Source organism: Carcharodon carcharias, chromosome 26 (genome assembly GCF_017639515.1).
Source record: "Carcharodon carcharias isolate sCarCar2 chromosome 26, sCarCar2.pri, whole genome shotgun sequence".
NCBI classification, from domain to species: domain Eukaryota; kingdom Metazoa; phylum Chordata; class Chondrichthyes; order Lamniformes; family Lamnidae; genus Carcharodon; species Carcharodon carcharias.
This window is the reverse complement of record NC_054492.1, coordinates 11,654,670-11,677,542: the sequence shown is the minus strand read 5'-3', so window position 1 is coordinate 11,677,542 and position 22,873 is coordinate 11,654,670. Positions and strand designations below refer to the sequence as shown.

The window sequence follows — 22,873 nt, the reverse complement described above, 5'->3', positions numbered from 1 at the left end:
TCCCCTCATACCACGGGACCAGTCCAGTGAACCTTCATTACATTCCCTTGAGAGCAAGTATATCCTCCACCTGGTAAGGAGATGGACCTGCACACAGCTCTCAGTGCATGCATGGCCTCACCAATGCCCTAATTACTGGAGTAAGATTTCTTTACCCTTAAATGCCAATCCCTTTATAACAAAAGCTAGCACGCCATTTTCCTTAGCTGTATGTTAACTTTCTCTGAGTTAAGTACAAGCACACTCACTCTGAGAGCTGACATTTCCCAGTCTTTCTCCATTCAAAAAATATTCTGCATTTTCTTAACTTGTTCCACCAAAGTGGATAACTTCACACTTATACACTCCATCTGCCATGTTCTGTCCACTCGCCCAATCTGCCTCTATGCCTCTGCAGCTTCTTTGTATCTTCTTCATCACTTAATTTCCCACCTATCCTTGTATCGTCAGAAAACTTGGATACACCACACTTAGGCACCCCCTCATCCAAATCATTAATATAGATTGTAAGTAGCTGAGGATCAAGTGTTGATTTTTGCACTACCCTGCTAGTCACTATCTGCCAACTCATGGATGTCCTGCTTATTCCTATTCTGTTTTCTGTCCGTTAACCAATCCACAATCCATGCTAATATCTCGCTCTAATCCCATGAATCCTAATTTTGTGTAATAACCTTGGTGCTGCACTTGATCGAATGTCCTTTGAAAATCCAAATACATGACTTCTACTGATTTTTCATTACGTCTTGCTAGTTATATCTCTTACTAGTTACATGCTCAAAAATGCTAACAGATTTCCCTTTCATAAATTTGTGCAGAATCTACTTAGTAATATTGTGATTTTTTTTTTAACTGTTCTGCTACCATGCCCCTATTGGTAGATTGTAGCATTTTGCCTATATCTGATGTTTGATTAACTGGCCTTTAATTCCTAGTTTTCTCCATTTCTCCTTTATTAAATTGTGCAATTTAATTTGCTACCTTCCAATCCTTGGGAACTGTTCTAGAATCTAAGGAATTTTGGAAGATCAAAACCAATGGTGCTTCTAATTCTGTAGCAGCCTCTTTTAAAACCTAAGATGCAGGTTGTCAGATTTCCACTTGGTCCCTTTATTTCCTCTGGTACCCTCTTTCGTATACCGATTCCTTTAATTTCCCCATTCTTGCTAAATCCTTTGTTCCTCATTATGCCTGGGGCAGGATTTTCCCCTCGTCAGGAGGGTGAGCCCGGGAACCACTGCCACGATCGGGCTCCAACCGCGATTTCACGCCGACTGGCCAATTAACGGGAGGAGCACAAGCGCAGAGGTCTGTGCGTGTTTGCATGGGGGAGCGTGCATCCAGAACTGCCTCAGGGAGCTGAAGAATTTTAAAATGAAAAATAAACATTTTACAGATGATATAAGCATGTCCCCACATACCAGTCACATGAAGAGGGACATGTCCCCACATGTGCCTCGTCACATGAAGAGGGACATGTCCCCCGTGGGACTCAGTCACATGAAGAGGGAGATGTCCCCACATGTGACTCAGTCACTTGAAGAGGGACATGTCCCCACATGTGACTCAGTCACTTGAAGAGGGACATGTTAAAAATGATGTAAATTGTTTATTTACCGTTGGAAACCTCATCCCAACTGTGGATGAGGTTTTGTAAAAATCGCAAAGGCTGCTGGTCTATTCGCCTGCCCACCAATCGAGCGGGCAGCAAAAAATACAAATGAATCACTTGTTTAAGGGCTTTAATAGGCCTCTTAATTCTTGGTGGGCGCTCTGCTGCCTCTCACATGTACCTGCCGATTGAAAGATCAGGCGTGCGTGATGATGTAGGGCCACTTGCCCAACATCATCACGCACTATTTCACTTCTTTTGGGTCGGGCATGCACCCACCGCGGGATGAAAAATTCTGCCCCTGGCGATTTTTGCGTCTTCTACCTCCAGGACAGATGTAGAATATTTGTTTAATGTCTCTGCCATTCCCTTATTCTCCATTATATTTCACCTGTCACTGCCTCTAACGGGACTGTATTTACTTTCACTAACCTGTTCCAGTTTTCATACATATTTAAATGTTTATGATCTGTTTTTATGTCTCTTACTAGTCCGCTATAATATATTCTTTTTAGCAATTTCCTAGCCCTCTTTTGAATTCTAAAATCCTTCCAATTCTCAGGCTTAGTGCTTTTTTTGGCAACATTTGATCCAAAATTATAATTAACTCCTCTTGTTAGATACTGTTGGACTGCTTTTTCTGAGGTTTTTATGCCTTAATAGATTGTATGTTTGTTGCATATAATATATTAATTATAAAAACGTGAGCCAATGCTTTCCCACTGTGTTATCTTTATAATGTAGTTTCTCAACCTACCTTAACTAATCCTGCCCCAGGCAGGGATGCCATTCAATCTTAGGGCTGGGATAGGTTACAGAGGGCAAGGGCATGGAGGAAATTGAACATGATGAAAATTTTGGAAGTAATTTATGTTAGCTTTTTTGCAATAAATTACCTTTCCCAAGGTTCCCTCATCCATTCCAGAATCCAACTAACAAGTCCCAAATGTACTTATTTAAGTTTATGATACTGAGCCTCATTGAGTGCTGCATCTCTATTTTTCTGGTTTTTACACTTGCAGTGCACTTAAACCAAGAATTCTAAAGCCTAGTCGTTCACAAGATCAACTGAACAAAAATTACAACAACTTGCATTTATATATTGCCTTTAATTTAGAAAAACAAACCCAAAGTCAAAGAAACCGGTGGCAGTGGGAAATTTCGAAGCCTGAGGACTGGAGAGTTTTGCTCTCAATTTTTTCAACCGGAAACTACTTTTGCAAAGATTTCCAGCCCACACCCCCACCCCACTCCATTCTGTTTTCACACCTGGACTTGTTTCTGACTAGGTCAGGTTGGTGGCAGATTTTTGGTCCCATCCCCTGCCCACATAGAGGGCATCTCAGAGGCTGCCTATGAGTATACCCTTGAAGCTATTATCATGGAGGAGGAGCACCAGCACAGTTTGGATGGAAGGAGAGTCAGACAATAATAAAGGAGGATGTAGCCCATCAGATTGTATCCACACATCATATCCACAAGTGATATGAGGGCTTTATTGAGGAGATGTGGACAGGTAGAACACATTTTACTGACGAGGCAATAGAGTAACCATGCCACCTTTGTGTTCATCTGTCTGCATTGTCCTTGCTGTGACCAGGAAGCTGATTACTGCACTAATGTTTATGGCACTAACCTAATTCAGCCGGCCACAGACAACCTCTGTTGATGACAACCTGGCTGCCATCCGGACTGCTTTCAGGCAATGAGAGCACTTTACAGGATGGCTGGGCAATGTATCTTTGATATAATGGCAAGGCTGCGGTGCGATTGGTCCATGGAATTTTACGTATTTCCCCAAGGACCAGAGTGCAATCAATGGCCCACGTGTTGCTTCACCCTTCAACTAGCGCAAGAGGAAAGGATTCCACTCTCCAAATGCACAAATTGTACATGGCAATATACAGAGGATCACACATGTCCACACTCCATATGCTGCAAGTTATCACAAGACGTTCATCCTTTGAAATGCCTTGGGAATCAGCCCAGGAGCATCCTTGGACATTGGAGCATCTTAGCAATAACAATGACTTTATGTACTGCCTTTAATGTAAAAAAAATCCCATGATGCTTTAAAAATAAAAAATAATTAACATCACAGACATAGGGCCCATAATGTGACAGACATAAGGCCATGGAGACTGAATAGAGCAGGTGATTGATGGATTAAATGGAAGGGCTTTGAAGATAGAATGAGAAGAGGAAAAGTTTAGAGGCGGAGTCAAGTTAAATTAAATTTCTTGGTCTCTTTAATACTTATGAAGAAATGAACACCCAAATACAAGTGTTTCCATTTTTTCTCTTTTTTTTTGTGCCTTCTCTAGCTGGCACTCATCACAGTTTGGAAGCACAAGTAGACCTTCAATATCCATCTTAAGGTGCGTTCTGCCTCCAGAGCTTCCAGTTATGGTTCCAATAAAGGCCCAGATTGCTCCTGGGTAAATTACAGAATGCTGACCCTGCATGCACAAACTGGAGAAAAAAACTGAATACCCTCCACATTTGATTAGTGCTGAATTTGAGCAGGTAGGCATCTTATTCCATTGCCAAAGGAGCTGTAGTCGATTCTTTTTCTGATTTAGCCAGAGGTCAGAGTGAAATGCCTCACATGAGTTGAGCAGAGCATTTTAATTTAAAACATTGGATTTGTGCTTAATTTTGAAAAACATTGGGCAACGACTGAAGTGTTATTGCTGTCAGCAGAGGGCCTACTGGAATAATAAGCCTCCCAGTCAGCCAATAACAATTATTTGACAGCTCAAATTCTCTCTGAAGCAAAATATCCCCAGGACAGGCAGATTTAATTTTTAATAAGCCCTACAGCTCATGCAAGGCTTAAAGCACGTAAACAACAGGGACCTTGAACTTGGCCACAACTCTGAGGAGGTTGACAATTTAAAATGTATTGTGTGTATTTTGGTTTGTGAAATAAGACACACTTAGGGGGAAAAAAATTAAAATTGGTAACACAATTTTGACACAAAAAGATGTCACGTGTTATAATTTGTATCTTAGTGTGGTAACTTCAAGCTTGTTACACACCACGTCATTCAAAACTCTTTTCTTCCCAAGTCCACACTCTAGTTTATAACATTCTGTTTAGCACACTAATGCAAAGTGATTACAACTCATTACTGCTCATGTATTTGTATAGTTTTATACCTCACTTTCTCCCGCTGCTCCAACAGATTCTATATTTTCCTTCCACCGTTTCCCCCTTTTCATCTGGAGATGCTAGATTTTATTGAGGTAAGAGAACAGCAGCAGAAAAGTGACAATTCTTCACGGCTGTGCTTAGACAGTGGGTCTCATCACAGACCTTGCATACCTGACATCAATTTGCACAGATTTCACCCCCCACCTTGCCACCCAGTCCTGGATTATTAGGCATATGTTTCCATACCCATGTCACAAAATTAAGTTACATAGTGCCGCCGGTATTTTGGACTGACTGAATTCACAATCTAGTATTCAGATTGTGACGTCAGTCGGTGTGTAAACCGGATTTGAAACCAGCTGTGTCATTTTTGGTCTCAATGCTCCAGCTAAACTCTGCACAGATGGACATGTGTTCAGCAGCAGGAAGGGCACCCTAACAAGTGCTATTTAAAGGAATCATCAACAACATTCTGGCTAGTTGCTGATTGATTTCTACTGACTTCTGCTGAATTTGTAGAAGTGATCGGTGAATTCTACTGCTATTTAAAGCTGCTGAAGCATGCAGGGAGTGCTGTAGTACGTAACGATCACCTTAGTTCTGGCTTCAAGGGTTCTGCTCGGACCACTTGCTCCCAGTCATAGTGCAATAGTTTCTATCGCCCTTGAGCTGGAGCATGAGGGGCAGAATGAGCAGAGGTGAAGTAGATGGACCAGCTGATCAAAGGGTAGAAGGGATCTCAGTAGGAGGCCATTTTCGCCAGGGTTCATGGAGCATTTCTCCCCCTTCAGCCTCAGCGAGGAATATTGTATGTTACTTCTCTACTTTACTGAGAAGATGCTCGCTGAAATCTGCTACCTCAGAAAGGGTGAGGTTGACCTTGTCACTAGCACTGATGGTGACTGTTGCCATGATCTTGTTTTTGCATCTAAACCCAAGCAGGCTAGAGCAGGTGATATTTTCAACATCTCGTAGTATGCCATTGACTGTTGCATGAAGGAGGTCATTGAAGCTCTGATACAGAGAACTGAATATATTTTGTTGTCTCTTGCCACAGAGATGCAGGTGGAGTGAGAACTGAGCTTTGCCAACTTCCCTGTGGTGCAGGAGGCCATTGACTGCACATTCTTCACTTTGCAAGTGCTAATTGTAAATCCAGAAATGTGCTGCAACCTGAAGGGATTCTGCTCATTCTGTCCAGTTTGTTTACTGCCCAGGTCACTGCCCAGTATCCTTTCAGCAGTCGTGATGCCTTCATTCCGCAAGAGTCAGCTGTTCCATCAACATTCGAACCATCATGAGCAACCTGACAGCGGCTACTAGGGGTCGAGGGCTATTTGCTGACCACCAAGCTCAAAACTCCGGTGAAGAACCCAAGCACAAATGAGAATCATGCATCTAAAGCTGTGCTTCCCCATTTTAACATGACCCCAGATACCAACAAAAACAAAACAATAAAGCAGCACATTCAATATAAAATTATTAAAGTTCTCGTATTGTGGATCAAAAAATAATAATACAGATTTTCATATTTATATAATGTATTTTAAGGTACTTTGTAAAAATGTTATTACTTCATGTACTTAAATAGGTTTCAGCCAGCTTCTCTGTGTTTCTGGTGACAGAAGACTCAGCAAAGCCCTTATCATCGGCTCCCTGGCCCAGTATAGCTGTGCATGACCCCTTTAAAAATGGCAGCCGCGCTTTAACACTGATGCACATTGCCACTAATAAGGATGGCAGCTGTTAACTAGGTCTTGTCCCCAGGAAATGTCCCACAACTGCTGCCCAGCTCGGTGCAAATGTGGAACCAGTAGTTTCTCATTCAGGGTTTGTAGTCTACACAAGGTTTTGATTTTTTTTACTAATTCTGTCTCAAAGGGACTGTGACTGAGCAGGTCCTTCTAATTTCAAATTACTGTATTGTCTTGCGTACTTTTCCTTCAAATGAGTATATAGACAAAGGGTGAAATTTCTAAACTGGCCAGTGTTAACATGGAAGCTATTGCTTACGATCAACTGAGAATGGCATCTGGCTGTCTGCATCAAAGCAGGTCAGTTATTTGATTTGCTTATTGCTTGATGAGATCCTGTGTTTGTAGTACAGAGCACCTTATTTCATCATTAGCAATTCCTGTACATTGCAGCCACTGGGTTTGACATTTATTCACATAGTCCGCTTACATCTTTGTTCTGATTTTGATGGGTAGTTTTGTTGCCACAAGTTGCCTAAACCTGGGACTAAATGTAATAACTAGTTTTTTTGTTCAGTTCTCTCAGTTCACACGGGCCAACTATATTTCCATGTTCAAAAAGAAAAATGAATGCAAATGTAAACCTTTTGTGAGACAGCTGATGGCTTTGGATCTCAAGGATGTGTACTTCAAAAGAAGCATTAGAATCTGTACTAAAATTACCTATTCACTAATCAGGGGATAAAGTTGTCGACATTGAGTGAACTTCAGCAAAAAGAGTGCCTATGAAGTGTTTCACAGTAGTAAAGACCTTTCAGCTACTGAACTACTTTTTAAACTAATAATGAGTCTTGTGCCTCTATTAGGATTTGGCGTTGACTACAGTTCAAAAGGCACTGAATTTATTCAGGTTATATGATTTCTTATAAATAAGTAAAAATGCTGGATTTTTCTGTCAGAAATGCTAGATGTCAAACTTTTCTGAGCTTACCTCCATCCAGGGTAAGATTATTTCAAGGAAATTTAGTTTAAGATGCAGGATTCTTTCGGTAAACTATCTAGTGTTTCTGGATACTAAGGCTTTTGTAACATCCAAAATCTCATCGACTTTGAAGGCATAATAGGTCTATTTTCTGACCCTCATGGTTAATGAGCAGAAGTTCTAGTCTGTAATATTAAAGTAGGTGACAGTTGTCCATTGGACTTAATACATTTAAAGTAGTTGAAGAGACTGTTGTTTTCCAACAATCTTGCTTCATCTGTAGTTTTAGATGAATAGATAAACCAGGCATAAACAAGTTCAATCTTGAGCTCAATTCAGTTACTATCCCCTGGTGGGTGCCAGAGTTCACAAAGTCACTTGGAAGATCAAAGAATTTAGTTTCTAATGCCAGTTTGGTGTCTCAACAATGCTTAATTTGCAAACACCTTTCAAGCAAATGTCATCTTGTTAGCTTAAGATTCTGCCTTTCAGAACAATCAGGTGTTTAGGTTCTAGTCTCAGAATTTAACCATTTACAGAATCAAGCTTTGTTTTTTTTTGTTTGTGCTCATCAAGTTTGGAGACACAGAAACACAGTTATCCATTTTGGACAGATACCTGGATAGTTTGGAGACACAGAAGCACTGTTATCCATTTTGGACAGATACCTGGATAGTTTGGAGACACAGAAGCACTGTTATCCATTTTGGACAGATACCTGGATAGTTTGGAGACACAGAAACACTGTTATCCATTTTGGACAGATACCTGGATAGTTTGGAGACACAGAAACACTGTTATCCATTTTGAACAGATACCTGGATAGTTTGGAGACACAGAAGCACTGTTATCCATTGTGGACAGATACCTGGATAGTTTGGAGACACAGAAGCACTGTTATCCATTGTGGACAGATACCTGGATAGTTTGGAGACACAGAAGCACTGTTATCCATTGTGGACAGATACCTGGATAGTTTGGAGACACAGAAGCACTGTTATCCATTCTGGACAGATACCTGGATAGTTTGGAGACACAGAAACACTGTTATCCATTTTGGACAGATACCTGGATAGTTTGGAGACACAGAAACACTGTTATCCATTTTGGACAGATACCTGGATAGTTTGGAGACACAGAAACACTGTTATCCATTTTGGACAGATACGTGGATAGTTTGGAGACACAGAAGCACTGTTATCCATTGTGGACAGATAGCTGGATAGTTTGGAGACACAGAAGCACTGTTATCCATTTTGGACAGATACCTGGATAGTTTGGAGACACAGAAACACTGTTATCCATTTTGGACAGATACCTGGATAGTTTGGAGACACAGAAACACTGTTATCCATTTTGGTTAGATATCTGGATTACTATCTTGTTCACCGATAACTCTAACGTTGACTATCTTGGTTGCATTCTTTGAAGTAACGGTTGAGGAAGGTAGTGTGGTTGATATTCTGTATATGGACTTTCAAAAGGAGTTTGACAAGGTAAGATACGTTATGGGAAGGAAGATTTCAAGCAAAAAGAGGGAGGAGAATATCGATGTTGGATGTCTTGAAAATTGAAACAAGTTTTTGGTAAATGAGAAGAATGGCACAGGATGGAGAGACATAGAAGGTTTTACTATGAGCCAAGGACCTGCCTTTAGGCAGAGCACATATGATGATGATTATTGAAATTATTTACAAAAAGCTGTAACATCATTACAGAACAGACCATTTCACCACAATGAATCAAATAATATTTTATATAAAGGTTTAGACTAAATCTTAGATTTGGCATTAATTATCATCAATGATTTTCCCTTTGACTTCTCACATAAATGTATTCTAATCTCAGGACATATTGCATTACCATGGCATGTCCTTTGTTTATATTGCCAGCCTATACCTCAGGGACATCAGACTGACACATGAGAATAAGCCATAAGCCTTGTCCTAAGCTCAAAAATCCATTTAATGATAATAGCAATATTATTTTCGTATCTTCATGCTTTTCCCTTGGAGAGAACAGCATGAAGTAGTGGGAAGGATTCATAGACTGATTAAATAGTCTACTAGACTGCAATGTTAATGGTTTTTCCGTCTTTATAAGAAGCTGGGAAGTCCAATGTGGCCTAATTACAATGTAGAGTTTTATGAACTCATTGACATCAAGCTCATGCACCAGATGCGAGAATCCACTGGATGTCAAAGCAGGACCGCCTCTACGCACCAGGATTGCCTGGAGCATGGTTCAAACCCTATACCTTCTGACTCCGAGATGAGAAAGCTACCATCAGTCCAAAGGTTTACCCTCGTGCAATAAACTGCAATTATTTATCTTGCTGTCAGCCTGGGGGTCTCAAATTGATATCCAGGTTCAGCACACGTTAAATTCTACTAATTCTAACTTCAAAGTGTTTGATCTAAAATACTCAGAAGAAAAGCCCCAATCTACTTGTACCCCAAAACTTGCAGCCTTTCTGTTCTCAATACTGTTATGAAACCACGCTATATCAAAAAAATTACTTTATGAATTTACTGGCAGGAAATCACTGATGAAGTTCAAAAAGGACTTGAACAGCGAGCTGTTAAGATGGCTGCCAAGGATCAGGTGACTTTTGTAATTCCTGCAGAATTACCTGGTCTCCAGAGAATATTTAATTAAATGACCCTGGGTAGGATGCCTTCCATTGAATAGACATGCTGAGATGAAATCATCCATGGAATTTGCACACTCTATTGTCTATGAACTTAACAAAACTCAAAATTCATGGACGTCCAGACTCTCTGTCTCTAAATTTGAGATTTAAAGAGAGCAGTAGAGAAACCAGTTCATCGTAAGTAGGTGTGAATAGCCACCATCCATTCCCCATTTTCTAGCTATGCCTTGTAACTTCGAATCATTTATGTGGACGCTAGAAGCATCGAGCAGGCAGTTGCCTGATAAAAAACTGATTGTAGATAATAAGCCTTTTGCTCCAAGAACCAGAGAGAAATGAGCCCCTCTGGAAACAAGCTGCACAGAACATCCCTCTGTGGGTCTCACTCGTCTCGCTCGTCTCTCTCGCATCGCTTTCCACCTATTTTACAAGCTCAAACCCTGTCTGCCGTAAATGACTATCCATGTGCTGCCCACAGGGGCATTTTTAAAGAATCCAATCCAGCACGTGCTGTTTCCAGTAAAAAAAAATCTACATCTTTAAACTGCTAACACCAGAAGGGCCACCAAGCCCAGCCTGGATCTATCCAAGACACCGACCAGCAAGAACTATATCCCTTTAATCTTTATTGGACTTTAAAATTGTTCCTTATCTATCCTCCAAATGTGTAAACTGGTTTTTGTATGTGTGAACCTGAGTGTTGTGTGAAAGTTGGAGTGTTTTTATTATTTTATGTGAACTGGATTACATAAAATATCCTCTTTTCCTTTCAAAGACAAGGTGTCTGTTTTGTGTCTTTTAAAATCACAGCATGCAAATCATTAAGCACTCACTGGATTGGCAAGCACACGTGGAGACGACATCTAGAATTCCAAGCCAAAGAACAAAGGAATTCCAAGAAAAAGAGAGAGACAGACAGAAATGCTATCCTGAGTGCATATGAGCTGTCACCAGAGGTTCCAAACTTTCCAAAATAGGCCTGGGTAAACTTGTATCAAGTTTGAAAGGGTCAAACAATTTGCTTTCGACCGATGGATACGAGTGCTTAAGATAGATCCCCCACCTATGAGAACTTCAGAAATGTGATTCTGCTCAAGGAGATCAAAACTCACTTTCCATTTCCATAAAGACCCATGTGGAGGAACACAGAGTCTCCAAAGCCAGGCAGGCAGCCATCATAACAGATGACTATGAATTTAACATCCAGACCGGTCATTCAAGGTAAACTGGGATCTGGTAGATCTTGCAGGCTAGCAAGAGATGGGAGGGATGTAGATGAGGTCTAAAAAGGTTTGAAAGAAAAGGAGAATAGTGCAAGAAAAAGTGATCAGTTCCTAAATTTTAAAAGAAGAAGCCAAGATGGTAAACAGGTAGGGGCTCACCCAGTTTCCTCTCAGTGTGGAAGCCTGAACACGTGAGGGAAAATTGTTAGCATTCCAAAAGATCAACAGGGGAGATGGGGCACTGCATTCAAGACTATGTCTGCAGCCATGAAGATCTTAAGCCTATGTTCCAATGTAGCAGAGGGCCAGAATATCTATCGGGATTTTTATTTTGTTTAAAGGGAAGATTACCCCTATTTCTTTTCCTGGTTGCTTGCAAACTTTGCTCTTGGCAGGAGATGGAGATCATCTACCTGAAAGCCAGTGTGCGGGTTAAGGGACTTACTGGATAATGTGCTGCGGTTCTACTTAATAAAGATAATACTTGCAGAGTGAGCTAGTTACAGGGCTAGATAAGGTGGGGTGATCCCAAGTTTACCCATGGAGGAGTGAACCTTTTATTAGGCAACAACATAGCTGGTTATAAGGTAATTCCTCCCCCCGCCCCCACCGAAGGACCCAGTGTGGTCCATGGAGACTGGAAAGACTGAGGGAACAGGCAAAATTCTGCACAGGTGCAGAGGCCTGAGTAAGTTTCAAGGATCCCACTGGAGGTGACAGAGCCAGCCGAAATTAGGGAGGCTAAAGGAGAACAAATAGAATTTAAAGAGGCCAGGATAGAGCATGTAGAATTTAGAGAGGCCAAAATAGAACCAGAGGAAAACAAAAGTGCTGCAACTGGATAGTAAAGGTTGAAGGGAATGTAGCTGAAGTATGATTAACAGAGGCCTTATTCTAAGATTCAAATAGGGACCAGGATCTTTTGCAATCAGGATGTTAAGGAGATGCCTCACCTAGTTGAAGTGCCCCAGGGGAAGCCAGACAGCTACCTGTGGGCAGTAGTGACCCAGATGACTTGGGTCAGATTGGGGGTAGGGGTGGGGGTATCATCCCTGTAGTAAAAGTAAATAGAGAGGTAATATGCCTTAAAATGAACAGTCCTTGTGAAAATCACAAGGAAAATAAAGTGAAATAAATGTGGAATTGATTGTAGAATCCAACTAAATCCAATAACTCAGCCTCAGAACTCGCGAAAGGCAAAGCGCAAATGGAGAAGTTGAGACCAAAAGGACAAGCTGTTAAGATGGCTGCTGAGGGTCAGGTGACTTTTGTAATTTCTGCAGACACATAATTACTTAGTCTCCAGAAATTTCTTAATTAAGTGACCTTGGGTGGGATCCCCAAAATTGAATGGACATGCTGAGGCGAAACCATCTGTGCAATTCCTACCTTCTGTTGTCTATGCACTTGCAAAAATTCAAAATCCATGGACTCCCGCATCCAAAATTGAGCTGTAGAGAAAGCAGTTCATCAGAAGTAGGTATGAATAACCACCATCCACTCCCCATTGTGTGGCAATGGCTTCTAACTTCAAATCATTCATGTGAACAATGGAAGTATTGATCAGGTGAGCACCTGATTGAAACTAACTTCAGATAACAAAACTTTTACTCCAAGAACCAGTGAGAAAGAAGCTAGACTGGAAACAGACACCGTAGAAGATCCTTTTGTGGTTCTCGCTCTCTTGCTCTTTCTCTCCAGACAGAGATATTTTTGAAGAACTCAACTCAGCAACTGCTGTTTCCAGAAAATGGATAAATTGTCTGTTTCCATCCATAAATGTGTAAGCTGAAACTGCAAGGACCACCAAGCCCAGCCTAGATCCACCCAATTCACCAATCTAGGAGAACCATCTCATTTTAATCTTTATTGGACTTTAAAATTATCCCTTAATCCATCCCCCTCACTTCAGAAACTATTTTTTTTGTATGTGAGAACCTGAGTGTATGTGTGTGTGTGTGTGTGTGAAAGTTGGAGCATTTTTATTATTCTACTTAGGCCATGTTAAGTACAAGTACAGTAAAAACTATTCTTTTCAAAAACTCAAACCTGTTTGTTTGTGTCTTCCACAGTCACAGCATGTAAATAGTTAAACATTCACTGAATTGGCAAGTGTATCCACTTTGTTAAAAAAAAGCCACTTGCGGTCAAAGAGAGTGGGAAAAGAGGGGGAGCCATTCCAACTCTGCTCAGCAGATTGTAACACTGCACTTCACAAACATTAGTTGCACATTCCATTCCTACGCCTTTTATTTCAAACCAGTCTTCATCTATGCAACATGGACTGCAGCGGTTCAAGCAGGCAGCTCATCACCAACATCTCAAGGGCAATTACGGATGGGCAATAAAAACGCTGGTCTAGCCAATGATTCCCATGTCCCATTAAAGAATAAAAGAAAAAATTGATACTTCCATCTCTAACGCTGTCCATCTTTTTTTTAACTAAGCATCACTTACAGTTAATTTGATGTGAGGCTACAATAGATTAAAGAAAATTACTGCAAGAATTAGTAAGCACTGACAACAAATGTTTACCTGTCTACATAAGATGTTTCAATTTCCATGTTTTATTTACAAACTCAGAAACAAAACTGGGAAACATATTTTGAGATTGGAGATGTGATCATTTTGCTTCAGAACAGGTGATCTACATTCTACCCCCTGACAGAAGATTATGTTGATATTAATTTCTACTGTGACCTTTTTCCTTGAAATTTTTATATTGTACACCATCATTTAATGGTCTATAGGCACACTCATAACTTTCATTTTACCAGATAATTTTGCCCTCTCTTTAAATACTTGTGTTCTGTTCTCTCCCCCTGCCTTAACATGAATAATCTTTAATTTGTACTCATAGCTGATAATATGAATCCACTTTTTGCTGTTTGCTTTCTAGGACAATGAATGTACATATAGAGACTAAATCCGAACACGATGTGGCCTAAATGAAATATTGCACAAATTCAGAATTAGGCCTCTTGGACTTGTATTCAGTTTGCTGACATGGCCCCTAGTATTTTTCATAGCCCTTTAGTTGTGACAGTTCACCAAGGCTCCTTCCAAACCTGTGACCTCTACCACATAGAAGGACAAGGGCAGCAGATGCTTGGGAACACCACTGCCTGTAAGTTCCCCTCCAGCCACTTGGCACTCCATCTACCATCTTCAAGATTCACTCCCTCCACCACTGATGCACAGTGGCAGCAGCGTGTACCATCTGAAAGGTGCATTGTGGCAATTCACCAAGGAAACTTTGACAGCACCTTCCAAACCCATAACCTCTAGAGGAACAAAGGCAGCAGATGCATGGGAACACCACCGCCTGCAAGTTCCCCTTTCAAGTCACACACCATTCTGACTTGGAATGATATCGCCAAACCTTCAGTCATTGAGTCATAAACCTGGAACTCTCTCCTAACAGCACTGTGGGTGTACCTGTACCACAAGGACTGCAGCTGTTCAAGAGGCAGCTCACCACCCCTTCCTTGAGGACAATTTGGGAGGGTAACAAATACTGGCCTTGCTAGCTTTGCCAGGAACGCATAATAAAAATATACATTGACAAGATGGTTTAATTGGCCTGATTTGAGGGAACCCCTTGCCAATATCATGTTGCATTTCTCTATGGTACTCATTTTTGTTTCTGTTTTTAAACTATCCAAAGTCCACTTTTGCATCCTCTGCCTCTATCTAAGGAATAGTGGGAGATTTCTGACAATGTGCTATTCCTACCAGATTGTTTTTCTCTCTCCTCACATATTAACATACAAATTAGGAGCAGGAGTAAGCCACTCAGCCTCTTGGCTCCTGCTCTGCCATTCAATAAGAACATGGCTGATCTGAATGTAACCTTAACACCACATTCTTGCCTATCCCCAATAACCTTTCACCCCCTTGTTAATCAAGAATCTATCTAGCTCTGCCTTAAAAATATTCAAAGACTCTGCTTCCACCATCTTTGGAGGAAGAGTTCCAAAGACACTAACTTCAGAGAAAAGATTTCTCCTCATCTTTGTCTTAAATGAGCGACCCTTTATTTCTAAACACTGACTCCTAGTTCTAGATTCTCCCACAAGAGGAAACATCATCTCCACATCCACCTTGTCAAGAGCCCTCAGAATCTTAAAGGTTTTGATCAAGTCGCCTCTCCAGGTATCTCCTTCATTTCTAATTTATCAGCCATCTGGCTAGTCCTTTTGTTAGGATTCAGTGGCCCTGATATTTACAAAGAGGTTGTGAGGAGGCTGAATCAGCTTGAGAACCCTGCAGGGCCAGGAGCATGGAGTTTCTGCTGAACTTGCTGGCGGGATCTCAGTATAATCTTTTTCTTCTATTTCCTGCCCTGTAACTGGACAAATTTTACAGCCTGGCTGGGAGCTGGGAGAGTAAACCAGTGGACAACAGGTCACTGCCAGGGACTTTGAGCACTCTTTTTTAAATGGTCATGGGCACATCCCTTCATTTAAGTATATAACCCCATCCCCTGCCCTGGCCTTCTCCTGGGTGCAGGGTGTGGGGGGCGTGGGGTGGGAATTGGTCGGGGGGGGGAAGGATTAATATTGAGGTATCTGATAGCTCCCTCCATTCTTCACTTGAAGAGTTACAGTTATTTCAATTATTGAAGTAAAGAGAAAATGTACCAATTCAAAATGAGTAGTGTCCCTTATACCTCACCAACTTAGCTGTGATTTGAGGTAACTTTTACAATTGGTGCTCCTGCCCAGAGTTGAATTTGTGGGCAGAGGTCCACTCCCTCAACTCACTTTGTGCATTCCCAGCAGGTGCAGTTCTGCCTCAATGAGGCTAAATCATAAAAATGCACCTACGCAAAAAAAGTTTAAAAAGGTCACTTTGATAAGTATATCACCATAATCTCCCCAAAGCATATTTTAATTCAAATTGTCGTTTGGTAGCACACCGTTTGAGTATTGCTGAAAAAAGACACACGTCAGAACTTTTCGTCTTGCACTCATCAGGACAATTCGAAGAAAACCAAATGCGAAGGGAGCAAATTTTAACTTTGTGAGAAGAGAATGCTGATTGGTTGGCAAGCAGACTCTGGTAGAGGTATTGCCATGGAGGATGCGCCAGTTAATTGCTGACTGACAGTTTACTGCCAAGTTTTGTTTAAATTCAAACCAGGCAGGTTGACTCTAGTCAAGACATTGCTCTGGGGAATAAACCAGAGAATGGGTATCACCTATTTTTAGTTGAAACAGGTGCAATGTGTGTACATGTTCTTTCTGCCTGCAAAGAACGGGGCCCTGTGTATTAATATGTAGCTTCTAGCATGCGTAAGTGTGTCATGATGTGAGCCTGACTGATAATCTTAAATATTTTAAATCCCACTCCCATGTTTCACAATTTGATTTTACAATTATGCAACTAAAAAGCAGAGAGCAGTACTGAGGAAACCCATTGAAAATAAATTGCACCATCTACTGTCAGAAAAACAAAAATATCCTACTTTCTTGCTTGTCTTCAAAGTTGAGATTCCTGCATTTCCTCCCCCTCCTCTCCATCTCCCTATCTGTCTGTCTGTCTGTCTCTCTCTGACTCTATCTCTCTCTCTCTGACACTCTCTCTCTCTCTCTCTCTCTCTCTCTCTCTCTGACACTCTCTCTTCGACACTCTCTCTGACTCTCTCTCTCTGACTCTCTCTCTCTCTGACTCTCTCTCTCTCTCTCTCTGACTCTCTCTCTCTCTCTCTCTCTCTCGTTCTGCCTCCCTCTCTCTCTTTCTCCCTCCCTCTCTTTCTTTGCCTCTTTCACAGCCTTTTTCTCTGCCTCTCCCTCTGCCCCTCTCGCTCTCTCTCTGCCCCTCTCACAAACAGGGTGAAAGCTGAACTGTGAGGTAATACCTATCAGGAAACACTGAACAGTCTACGACACTTTTCTCTGGAAAAGTGAAGGCTGTGATGAAGGTATTTGATAGAGTAGATGTTGAGAAGATGTGGGGAGTCAAAAACTAGGGGTAATAAATATATGCCATTAATAAATCTGTAAAGACTTCGGGAGGTACTACTTTACCTAAAGAACGGATAGAATGTGGAACTTGTCACTACTTGGAGTAGTTGAGGTGAATAGCATAGATGCATTTAAGGGGTGGCTAGGTAGACACAAGGGAGAAAGGAATAGGAAGATATGCAGATAGATTTAGATGTAGTAAGATAGGAGAAGACGCATGTGGAGCATAAACACCAGTATAGGCCACTTGGACTGAATAACCTGTTTCTGTGCTGTAGTTCTCCATACATCAAGTCCATAATTGGGACATGTCAGACACACTTCCCCAGGAAAGGAAATGCTTTGTTTGCATTTACCTCCAAGTAGCTATTAACTGATTGGCCTGTGGTCAAGCCATCTGAAGATCAACTGAAGAGCTATTTGGCTCCCAGCAAGGAACCTCGCTCAAAGGGAGCAAGAGTTGAAAATAAGTGTGCAACAAGTGTAAGTTATGCTGTTTCCACCCCCTTTCAAGGGAGACCCACCACTGGCAACGTCAGGTCCTGAGTTTACCCTCTAAGTAGGGGGAGAGAAAAATAAGTGAAAATAATGATGGGGAATATTTTATTAACCCATATGACTTTCTGTAGGATGTAGGTTTTAAATAGCTGCAATTCTGTTTCATCTGCCTGGGAAAAATAGATTCTTTTTGTAGGACATCTGCAGTGCCAAAACCAACTGCATTCACACTAGATCAAGGTGCTGAAGCACAAACCTTTCTTATCTGATCAATCAAAGAGCAGTTTTGGGCATGGCTGAAACAGGCAATGAACATAATGGCATTCTCCACTGAGGAAGCAACGTAAGCCAAACTAGTTGTGACTGTGTTTGTACCTAAATCTCAGCAGAACATAGATAATTTTGGATATTATGTAATTGCCCTTCTATATCAAAGATGAAACCAAATACTCCAGCATGCAATGCTTTGACTTATGGTTGAAAAGGACGATCTTGATGTTTTATATTAGCGTGATCGCAACAGATGATGAACATTGGACTGGCTTCATCTGTGCAGCTCCAGGCAACTGTACATCATGGGAAAGCTGCAATTTTGAAATAATACGAGGAGTTCAGATTGTCAGTTTGTCTTAAATCAAGTGCTGCTTTGGGCTAATTGTGATGTTATACTCCTCTCCTGAGAGGAATACATTAAATTTGTACCATTGTCACCCGTCCTAATCAATGTCTTCATCTGTGGCGTGTATTGGTTGGCAACAGTGTATTTGTTGCAGGCATTTCTGAAAGAACAATGATGCTGCTTTCTACAGATGATATTGAGCCATTGGTGGTTTTTGTAGGGTTCCGTGTTTTTTGCTTGACAAATTGAACAATGGGCAGGCCATTAAATAATGTGTTATTATGGCTTTGTATGAGTCAACAGAGAATTCCAAAAGTCTAGATTGAAATATACAAAGGTTGTCTGTCCCCAAATTGTTGAAGCATAGTAGTACTTGGGGGTTCTACTGGATGTCAACTTTGAGCAGACATAAGCATTTGGACTTCACTAAGAATGTTATGGACAGGAGGGGGTTTATTTAAACAGTCCTGATTTCTCCTCTCACCACCTGTCCATAAACACAAAGGTGTTGTGATTTTGATTTCCTCCTTTTATATATAGGCATGTTTCTCAACCCTTCAGTTTTGGTATGAACCAATTTCTGTTAATAACCCCACAGCAAACTCAAGAGAAGGTAAACTCAGAGGGTTAGTTTGTGGTGCGCACTCAAACATGAGGAGGGTCATGATGTAGCCCCATTTTCATTTGTACAATAAAAAAGAGGTAGATAGATTTACAGGGCAAAGTCCATAGAATAAAGAATTATTGTTTCATATATGTCCAGAGCCCAGAATCAAATTCCAATGGTGTATTCTTTAATAGAGGTTGGCAAGTTGAAGACTGATGCTGGATAATTCACTTTTCCAGTGGAAATGACTTCCATGATGGGGTAGGTACATAGATGAGTTAGTCTTGTAAGTGATGGTATAGAAGTTCATAAGCCCCCGTAAAAACAGTGTGGATGGGGATAGGCATTCACCTGGACCGAGAATTTGTTCTGAGCTGCTGCTTGCTAGATGGAAAATGGCAGGCTAGCAGTACAGCCAGACAGTGTAACTAGTTCTCCCAGTCAGGGGGTTATGTGATTCCCACCTCTCCGCTTTGGCTTTGACAAAGGATGTATATTCCATTGGCTGGATTCTTGAGATTATTAATGTTTCAGCCATTAAGAATTTGAAAGGAGATTGCAGGGCCCTTTGTCCTAGCAGACTAGTAGACTTGGTTGGCCAGGCCTAGCTTGTGAAATGTAGATGGCCTTTATATAATTCCCTTTGAATTTGTCTCTGCAGTCCACAGGGTGGTCAATGTCTCTTCAGAGATAACAAGGCACAAATTTCTTTGATACTGCTAGATTTGCTCCCATTGTTTGAAGGTCACTGCCAGAAACTTCCTTCTGTTCAGAGTTACAGGCAGACTTAGTTTAAGCCTTTTTAAAGTCTCTTTCCAGGATGTACTTACTCAACTTGTCTGGTGACTGTGGAATCCCAATGCAGGTTAAGCTCATGGTGGATAACTTGTATCCAAATATTTCTCCTTCATTGTATGCGTAGGAGTTCTCAACTATCAAAGTTGCGCATTAGCCATGTACAAGATCTAGAACCAAGCTGAGAGGTAGATTTGTGACATGAAGAGGAAATGGTTGAGTGAGAAGAGATATCTGGCCTTCTCAGCTTCTTCAGAGAGGTGTTATGATCAAGTGAGAAGGGGTAGATTGGCTCCCCTCTTTTCCCACTCCTTGTTTGACCGCAACCAATTTTTTTAGAAAGAGGATATTTGCCAATTCAGTGAGTGTTTAACTGTTTAAATGCTGTGACTGTCAAAGACACACAGGGACAGGTCTTCGTGTAAGTTTTTTTTAAAGAAAAGCGAATAGTATTTATTGTAATTAACATCCAAACTAAATTAAAATAATAAAAAAACTCTAACTCTCTTGTATGTATTCGAGTCCATACCTTTCCTCATAAGGCAATCCACCCATTCCAGATATTAGTCCAGTAAATGTTCTTTACTATTTCTGACACAATCTGCTTAACCTAGGTTAAGTTACAAAGTGGGAGGATAGGTTAAGTAGTATAGAAGTCCAAAAAAGTCAGTTGTATACAGACTTGGTAAATTGAGGCCTTGGATTGTTTCAGACTGGGCTCGAAGGTCTTTCCAAATTCTGTGACAGGACAATTTAAAGATGTTAACAGAATATTTCCCTTTGGTCTCCTGGAGTCTGCTGGGATGGTTTTTAGATGCTGCTGTGGCATATAGTTGGTCAAACAACAGGCAGGGCTCAAGCTTGAGGATGGATAAAGAGAGAGAGAGATTGCCCAATCAATGTTGTTGTCCTGTGTCTCCTCTTATTCTGTCTCACTGGCCTGAAGAAAAACAGTTCCTTAAAATACCAAGAAGGTTAGTTGGCTCTTTACATGATTTCCCCTCCCAAACTGACCAGTTGCCCAAACTTGATCGGAGCAAGTAGATTCCAGGTCCATGGATTAGACATGACTAGATTATGGTTGGAAGAGTTCACTTTTCAGCCAAAGTCCTTTGTCCAAAGTGATGGCCTCTAATGGCTTGTTCCACATCCATCTGAATACACAGGAGCTGCCTGGATGTTTTATGAATGGTTCAGGAGATGGGGTCATTCACGTTCCTCTAACGTGATTGTCTCTAGGTCCTTCTAGACCTGACTCCATTTTAATAGATTTGAAATTTGTAGGGTACGTTTATGCAAATGTTCGGTCATTTTCTAAAAAAAAATGCTGCTTGTTCAGTCTTTTAAAACTCAACCAATGGTCTCAGTCCACTCAATAAAGTCATTTTTGATATAAAGCATGGCTGTGTAACAGTGGACATGTCCCTTTCCCAAAGCCTGAAAACCTAGGTTAAGCAGATTGTGTCAGAAATAGTAAAGAACATTTACTGGACTAATATCTGGAATGGGTGGATTGCCTTATGAGGAAAGGTTGGACAGGCTAAGCTTGTATCAACTAGAGTTTAGAAGAGTAAGAGGTGACTTGATTGAAACCTATAAGATTCTGAAGGATCTTGACAAGGTGGGTGTGGAAGGGGCATTTCCTCTTGTGGGAGAATTTAGAACTAGGGGTCACTGTTTAAAAGTAAGTGGTTGCCCATTCAAGATAGACGAGGAGAAATATTTTCTCTCGGAGCGTTGTGAGCCTTTGCAACTCCCTTCCTCAAAAGGTAGTGGAAGCAGAGTCTTTGAATATTTTTAAAGCAAAGGTAGATAGATTCTTGATAAGCAAGGGGGTGAGAGATTATAGGGGGTGGGTGGGAATATGGACTTGAGGAGACAATCAGATCAGCCATGATCTTATTAAATGGGAGCAGGCTCGAGGGGCTGAGTGGCCTACTACTCTTAATTTAGATGTTTGTATGTAAACACTGGGAATGGATGGCTAAAACACTAGGATAGTTGGCAAACCCAAACTTTGCTGGTTTGAATCTTCCACCACCCAGATGGTAGAGGTGGATCTTGTAGCTGAGGACTGAATCCTGCATCTTGGAATGATAGCCACATGCATTACCTGTGGCTGCATATACAGCGGACACTCTCATATCTAGACTTAATTCCTACCATGATTGTGTTGTGGAGAGGGAAGCAATTGCTGCTCAAGCTTGCACCTCCAGCTACGATGGCATGTGCCATGCTGTAGTCAGGATGATTGTTGCAGCGTACTTGTATGTTTGATTGTGAATTCTGTTGCTCACCAGGAGCTTCTCAGGAGTTATTGGTATCTGCTATCCACTGAATGAGGGGCCTAAGTCATGTTTGTCAGCTGTCTGATAAAGAATCCCCTCCAGGGGCTAAGTTAAATTGTGCCTCTTTAGGAAAATTGGAACCATGTCAACATCTAACTGAATGGCACACACCAGTTATCTGACACCTAAAACAGACAGATCTGTAGCACTTCATCCAGCTCGGCTCATTACCTGGAGGGGTTGACTTATCATTTTAGCTGAGATCATCCTGTTCTCCACCAAATAACCTTGCAACCTAAAATCTCCAATAGATCGCATAGTCCCAATTGGAAGTTCAGCAGTGCTCAGCGCTGCAGTTTTAACTGGTAAACTTTGGCACTACTTATTATGTACAATTGGAGCTCTTCAGCCTTGACAGTTATCAACTTGTTTCTAAGCTCTTTGCCCTGAAGTAAGTAGATTGTGTTCAGAAGAAAATAGAGCTAGCTCTCCATATCAGGCAAAGCAGAACTCTACCTATGTGGATAGCTTCAAGATTCCCAACTATTCTTATTGGTATACAACTGTCAAAAGTAAATATTTTTAATTTACATATGAATACACTGCTTGTGCCAATCATCCTCTCAATCTGTTACTATTCCCCAATGAGCTCCTGCCCTCACCATCCCAGGCTTACTGTCCTTCAGCCCATAAACACCCTGCTTCAACCTGTGGATTTCCATCTCATTTACAATATGACATACCAGTAATCCCAAACTGCGTTAACTTCACTCACT

General features: G+C 41.2%; 1 protein-coding gene across 5 annotated transcripts in view; it reads left to right on the top strand.

Annotated features, from left to right (window-relative positions):
* The window catches only part of sh3gl3a (SH3-domain GRB2-like 3a), a 125,947-nt gene that overhangs the window by 75,483 nt on the left and 27,591 nt on the right, over positions 1-22,873 (top strand). For 2 of the 5 annotated variants that reach the window (XM_041174834.1, XM_041174831.1), the window contains exon 2: positions 3,937-4,138. The exons of the other annotated variants lie outside the window; for them this stretch is intronic. In XM_041174834.1, the coding sequence (XP_041030768.1) occupies positions 4,076-4,138 (63 nt within the window). In that variant the 5' untranslated portion in view covers positions 3,937-4,075. The remainder of the gene's footprint in view (positions 1-3,936; positions 4,139-22,873) is intronic. 5 annotated transcript variants of the gene reach the window in all.